General features: G+C 38.0%; 1 protein-coding gene across 1 annotated transcript; it reads left to right on the top strand.

Annotated features, from left to right (window-relative positions):
* The first annotated feature begins 430 nt into the window (after nt 1–430).
* Nucleotides 431–5,191, top strand: sost (sclerostin). The gene is made up of 2 exons (XM_016461760.1): nt 431–741; nt 3,382–5,191. The coding sequence occupies exons 1-2, from the start codon at nt 501–503 to the stop codon at nt 3,774–3,776; spliced, it is 636 nt and encodes a 211-aa protein (XP_016317246.1). The 5' UTR covers nt 431–500; the 3' UTR covers nt 3,777–5,191.
* Nucleotides 5,192–7,502: the final 2,311 nt, after the last annotated feature.

The following is a 7,502-nucleotide window of genomic DNA, read 5'->3' as shown; positions in this document are numbered from 1 at the left end:
TTACGTTAAGATTGCGTCTGCTAAAAGACAGCCTACTTTAGCAGAACATTCCTTTAAAAAAACCTTAATTTAAATTAATATCGTCAAGTCATTGTATAGTTTGCACACTGTTTATAAAAAAACAGTAGGCTCTAAAAATCTATGATTAAAAATGATTAATTTTAAAGAATGATAAAGTGCGTCCAAACTTCCGACTGGCTGTAAAGACAATAGAAAACGACACAGTATGAAACACAGCAGTAAAGACATGCTGGCTCATTTCTGGTGAAAAACAGATGACTTTTCTCTCTCCAAGTTGACCTTACACTTCTGCGCGTGCCCCTTCCTCCCTATCAGTTTCTGAATGAGCGTCTCTGCCGAAATCCCTCCCACTTCGTATGAGCGCTAAATTATCCGGTTTTTTTTGCGAAACCTGTGGTACTTTAAAAAGGCAAGCCTCTCACGAAGAGAAGAAAACCGGTCCGAGTTTGTCCGCGGAACGTCTCGTTCTCTGTTTGAGTATGCAGGTGTCTCTAGCGCTCGTGCAGTGCGGCGCGCGGCTGCTGCTGCTGCTGCTGCTACAGGGATGTTTCACAGCTGCGCACGGATGGAGAGCTTTAAAAAATGATGCTACAGAAATTATACCAGAATACACAGAAAACACGAATAGACCTGAGGAACAGATACAAATTTCTAATAACAACACAATGAACCGAGCTAAGAATGGAGGAAGGAGGTCATCAGCCAACTCACGTACTTATGGTAAGTAAAAGGAAAAAGATTAATAGCACTGAGCTCTATCAAAGCACCAACACATAAAATATAACAGAACATGAATATTTTTTTTCTTGTAAGATTATTTGTGGGCTATTTTCCCTTAAAATTGGGCCGTATCAATCAACATCAACACATTAAATGAATCTACCAATAGATTTTTATTTTTATTTTTATTAATAACCCTCCAGGTAGCCTAGTTGCATTAGTTTACTTAGTTATTTTGAATTTTATTTCAGCTATTTTAAGCAACGACTTAAGTAAAAGTTATATTAGTGATTTGATATTTTATGTAAATAAGTACAGCTTGTTTAAAGTAAAATACATTTTAATACTCGCAAGGAATATGTGTATTTTAGTAAGTTTTTGCATGTTTCCTAACAAAATTTGGGTACTGTGTGTTTTAAATGTGTGTAAAAATCAAGAGGTATGATAAGGAATTTGTCTAGATAGAGCTGTTATCTAAAATGGACATTAGCAACTGAAAAGTTCATGGGGTTTATCTATCTATCTATAATGAAATTTGCTCTAATAATTTGTTTATAACAGATTATTTTGCCGACCACTGACTTTGAGAATTCACCCTGTATTTTATAGTGTAAGGTATATACAGTAGGCTACACATAAAATAATCATTTACTTCTACGAAACTGGATATTCCTGTATTGGCTCTACATAGATGTGGCAGCTTTTAAATAAAAGTTTTATAGTAGTTCAGAAACAATGCTTGCCGTTCCACATTTTTACCAGCACAAGTGATGCTTGTTAACTTCGATAACCCTTTTTTTGTTCCTATATCCCCAATTTTACATAATTAGACAAGGTCTGCCTTTTCATAACCATCTAATTGCAACAGTATGGTTTCAGGGTAGTTGAAAATGTGTGAAGTTATTCTAAGGGGTCATTTCTTCAGGGAAATGGACATTAGCAACTGAAAAGTTCATGGGGTTTATCTATCTATCTATAATGAAATTTGCTCTAATAATTTGTTTATAACAGATTATTTTGCCGACCACTGACTTTGAGAATTCACCCTGTATTTTATAGTGTAAGGTATATACAGTAGGCTACACATAAAATAATCATTTACTTCTACGAAACTGGATATTCCTGTATTGGCTCTACATAGATGTGGCAGCTTTTAAATAAAAGTTTTATAGTAGTTCAGAAACAATGCTTGCCGTTCCACATTTTTACCAGCACAAGTGATGCTTGTTAACTTCGATAACCCTTTTTTTGTTCCTATATCCCCAATTTTACATAATTAGACAAGGTCTGCCTTTTCATAACCACCTAATTGCAACAGTATGGTTTCAGGGTAGTTGAAAATGTGTGAAGTTATTCTAAGGGGTAATTTCTTCAGGGTATTGCCTTGATAGAGAATGACTCCCACCTGTGGAAAGTAAAACTACTGTGAATTCAAACCTAGGTCTAACAATATACACTGTGTGTGTTTGTGTATGTTAATGTCAGAATTAAGAAAAAATCTCTAAGAGCTTGTTTCCAGAACACAAATCAAGACTTTGGAAAAAAAGCAAGTGTGTTTGAGAAATTGGAACATCTAAATTTATTGCTAAATAAATACACAGATTACTTCCAAAAATAACAACAAGCGAACCTCCATGAACAGAGTAATAAAATTATGACGATAAATAATAAAAATAATGAAGGATTGAGCAATTCGCAAAGTCAACAAGATAATTTCAAATATCTAATTATGTCAGTGGACACCCCTAAAATGATGTTGTGTTTCAGCATAAGGAAACAGTTATCAAGCCAAACACGTACGTTATACTCGCTCGTTAGGGGGTGGAGAAAGATATCACACTTTGCTCTTGAAGGGGTGACGTGTGGTGTAGTTTCTCTGGTGGTCAGTGTGGGGTCATGTTGAGATATGTTCATCTTCTCCTGGCTCTCGTCCCGCTCCTCATAAAACATCAGATCAGGTTTTCTGAGAATCAGGGGAGGCAGAACCTGAACTCATCACACACATAAATCCTTTGTTCTTCTCCATGAGGGGAGCTGAAGAAGGAAACAGATCTTTCCAATCTCACTTTCATCTCTTTAACTGACACATTAAAAGTGAAACATTTCTGAAAACACTAATGAGGAGTTTAAGTGCAGCTTATGTTAAATTCAATCTTACTGCAAAAGTTCTGATTGCAGTTCACATGCAATCAGTCCTTTCTGTACAGAACAATCTGGTATGATGTTTAGTGTCTGTAGGTTTCTAATTGATTGGGATTCTCATCAATTCCACCCCCAATCAAGAAAGAGCATATCTATTACTTCGCTTGCCAAATCCAAACCAGATGAATAAAAAACATATTTTACCGATTTTAAAAGATTTTATCATGCATTTCCTTGCTGGCTGGACACACAACAACTTTTTCTGGGAAACTCGACAAAACACACAACAAAGTCAACTTTAGGAAATTTACTTAATGCCTGTGTATATAACAAAACATGGGGGAAAAAAAATCAGTTTTGTGTATTGTAGCTGTGAATAATCCAAAACCCATGAAGTCATACAGGCTATAATAAATACCAGTTCTGGTAGCTGTGTTTTATTTAAGATGCATCCCTAAACATTTAACTAATTTGTTTGGGTTCTCCTCTCTTTCCCAGGAGCCTCTGAACTAAGCTGCCGGGAGCTGCGTTCTACCCGCTACGTTACCGATGGATCTTGCCGCAGCGTCAAACCTGTGAAAGAACTGGTGTGTTCTGGTCAATGCCTTCCAGCTCACTTGATGCCAAACTCAATTCTAAGGGGAAAATGGTGGCGAAGCAGCTCATCCGATTACCGCTGCATTCCCGCTCACTCCCGCACCCAGCGGATACAGCTCCAGTGTCCTAACGGACCAAACCGGACATACAAAATCCGAGTAGTCACGTCTTGCAAGTGCAAACGCTACAATCGCCATCACAACCAATCGGACGTCAAGGAGTTGTCCTCCAAGAAGCCACGGCGCAATAAGAAGCACCGTAGCAAAGTGCCGTCGGTCAACAGCAATTCGTACTGAGGGGAAAACATGAACTGATACGGAAACTCTCTCTTGCACACATACAGATACACCTATATACATATGCACACATATTTCAGAAACTGCAATCCTCAACTACAAGGGAAGGAATAAACGCATTAGCTTGTAACAAACGTGTTGGCGTGCAAACAAGTTTCCAATGTATTTCAGATGTCTCACTGTTTGTATGTGCTCTTGAGCCGAAATAGTCCCAGTTTGATCACAGAATGCCAGCGGACTAATGGACGCTTGAGTAAAAGACGTATGCTGTTATGTGAGATTAGTTCAGTGAATGATGATGTTTTTGAGGAAGGAGGAATAACTCCATATATTCTTGCCCAAGCAGTTCATTTTGAGTTTGAAGTTCATTTAAAGGGTAAGCTAACTACAGGCAAGCACGCTGAGCGCTCAACCAATCCACCAAACGCTCATGTGTATGTTTGTGTACCAGATTTGTCCTCCTCTTCTAGGACTTGGAGCAGCGTATGATTTGACCGTCCAGCCGTGTCGGGCCCAAAAGACACGCCGCTGCTGACAGATCGCTGAGGCCCAGAATTCTTAACCTTGGTCAATTTGACCAGCCCACGAGTCCTCTTGACGGGCTGGGGACCCGAGCCAATCACCATGTGAGTTTCTGCAACTTCACATTTCCACAAGAAACTGATCGGAACTGGCAGTTATGGAGAGTTCGAAAAGTTGTGTCAGCCCTCAACGGTCCAAGTCCCCGGAGGTCAAGAACCGCAAACTTGACTTGTCTTGACTTGTCCTAATTACCAAATAGTTCCATTCCTGTGTTTAGGATTTGAGTCATAAAAAGCCATTTCCTCTAGACATGGTCAGTTCCTGTTTGTTAGAACACCCAAAAAAGAGGCCCACATGTGTGCAAGAATCTGCAGCAATTCCTCCCAGGCAAAGAACCTTTCTGCACCCTCCTTCAATGGAAACCATTTGGAGATATTCAGCTATCTGCAATCGCTAGCAGGTTTACCTACATCCATTACTGAAGTCTTCAGCAAAGATGTCATCCTTCCTGTCTCCTGACTGGAAAAGAAGAGACAAATAAGAGAACCCCCCGATCAGTGCTGATAATATTTGCTTATTTTTCAATTGTGTATTTGAAATAGCAACTGGAAGGGATTTTTATAATGTAAGCAGACTTGCCATGAATAGCAACTTGTACATACTGTACCTGTGTGGTCTCATTGAATGGCATCCTCTTCCAAAGAATGGATCCCCACTCTCTGTCCTAACAAAAGACTGTTACAAAGAATGAATTGCGTATTTATTTTTTTCAATTTCATCATTTAAATTATTTATGCAATCTTTTGTAGAAAATAATAGCCATTATTGTACTATATGTAATAATAGTGAATTTCATAACGAAAAAGAGTACATGAATAAAGTTAAGCAATGTATATATGTGAAAAGAAGTGTGTTTGTTATCATTCTCGTCAGACTGCTTTGACAGATCCTTTCTCCTCTTGGGCCGTGCCCGCACGCTAAATCCGTCCCTCAATGAGCCCTCTGTAAACAATATTCCACAATTAGGAAGTAGAGGCTTTGTTGCACTTTGGAATGTCTAAGACACCTTTACAAAAGGCGAGAAAAGGAAAGAATCTCCTCATCAGACAGGAACAGTACAGTCACAACAGAAACAGCTCTTTTTATCCGGTATAGTGAACTCAACCCACAGGCCTCCATTCATATGTTTGTGTAAGCCTGCAGAGTCTGAGCCATAGATTGACAAGGAAATGTGTACAGGCGGACTTGTTTTAGTCCTTCTAATCTTGTCTGTTGCACACTTGAGTGCTTCCTCATGATGAAATTCTCTATATTAGTCTAACTGGGTCCAGGCTGCTCAGTACACAAACTCTGTCATTATGCTGTAAAACAAACAAATTTCCTTTTTATGTATGTTCCAAGTGTTTATATACTCTTATATTGTGACTAAAAGATGAAACATTCTTAAACTAAATGATTCTCAGTTCTTGTTCTACTATAAAACATCTGTTGAGAACATATTTCACTGCAGTTCTAATATAATCGTCCCAAATTCATGGCCACTTGACATGCCATGCTTTTGCTCAAAAGTAGCTGGCAGGCAGAAGCATTTCCAAGTAATTCAAGAACAAGTGCTTGAATGTGTCACTTGAGTAGTTCCTAAATAAATTGATGCTGACAAAGCATCTGACCTGAGTTACGGCCCCTGTTTACAGTCGTTGCTCGGCAGGGACCTGGCACGGACCTCCACAGCCACAGGGAAAGCAGGAGTGTGTGAGAGAGGTCAGCTGGGACTCACTCCTTAGTGTGTGTTTAACACTTTTGTGCCTGCTCCACAGTATCTCAGACGCCACAATGCTGCTTAGATGCTTAACTCCTCCAGAGACCTTGTCGGTCAGATCAGACAAGTATGCGCTTCTGAATGTCATAAAAGTTGTTTAAAATGGATTCTTAAATGCTACTTTTGTCCTTTTATTTTATTTTTTTTGTTTATTACATTAGTTGATATCTTACATTAAACAAATCAATTTATTACTTAATTATTTTTTAAAATCTATTAAAAAATATATAAACTTTAACTGAAGTCAACGTTTTTAAAATCAGACTTTGGGACTACAAAAAAAAAAAAAAAAAGAATTCAAGAAGTTTTTAAATGAGTTTTCAATTTGGGTTGAATTTGATCCAAGGGCCAGGCGGGTGCGGGTATTTAGGACAAGGAGTGTTAGGAAAAATGAGGAGGCACTAAAAGTGTCATTTAACCCTGTTAGCCACTTGACTTTGACTATAATGTATTAAAGACATTCATTGTTGAAGTCATAGCTCAACCTAAGATGACGTCTTTACCTTCCAGTGTCTCAAAGCACACAGGCTGACCTTTCTTAGTGGTACACTGTGGACTTCCAACACATGATGGTGATTAAGTAAATCTCACTGAACCACTCCAGAATGTCACTTCCTTCTGGTCAGGCTGCATGCATACAAAATTAAAGACTCTGCTTTTGCATATGAAATGTAACAGAGCTGCTGTGTACTATCGAATAAAATTCAAGAAGTTCTTGAGGTTGCATAGTAATGCTGACAAAGCATGAGTCTATAGATTAGTGACATCAGTCAGTAACTTCTTCCAAATGTAAGCCAATAAAACATCAGATCAGCTGATTTACATATTATGTTAGAGTAGATGGTTTCTGTTATTGCCAAAAACCAAAATACCTCAGTAATATATCTTTCAGTGATGATTGCTCTGTTAGCTGAGATTATGTTGTAAGTTTTGGCTCAATCAAAAAAAAGAAAGAAAAAAAAAAGGTCAAATTCTCACAATTGTTTGAATCTTAAGTTTCCTTCTTAGACTTGGATATTGACGACAATAGTTGGGCCATTATACAAGTTTTTCCTAGGGTGGGTATATTTACTGAGCGTAATGTTATACAAAAGGAACAGAAGTTTGTCAGGAGCCCAAATGCATGAAACAAGAAACAAAATTCCCCAACATACAGTGCATCCCAAAAGTCTGAAGCCACAATGAAACCATGAGATTCAAAATCGAAGATCTGAAAATAAACATGAATTTAAAAAAGGAAGTGTAAATGAGGGGTTTAAGATTCGATAAAGATGAAATATGAAAGATTTGGGGTCGGTAAGATTTTTCAAGGTTTTTTAAAGAAGTCTCTTATGCTCATCAAGGCTGCATTTATTTGACCAAAATACTTTAAAAACAGTAAAATT

Source organism: Sinocyclocheilus anshuiensis, unplaced genomic scaffold (genome assembly GCF_001515605.1).
Source record: "Sinocyclocheilus anshuiensis isolate Anshui unplaced genomic scaffold, SAMN03320099.WGS_v1.1 scaffold252, whole genome shotgun sequence".
Classification (NCBI taxonomy): Eukaryota; Metazoa; Chordata; class Actinopteri; order Cypriniformes; family Cyprinidae; genus Sinocyclocheilus; species Sinocyclocheilus anshuiensis.
Note: the sequence above shows the minus strand (reverse complement) of the source record. Positions and strands in the feature narration are given on the sequence as shown.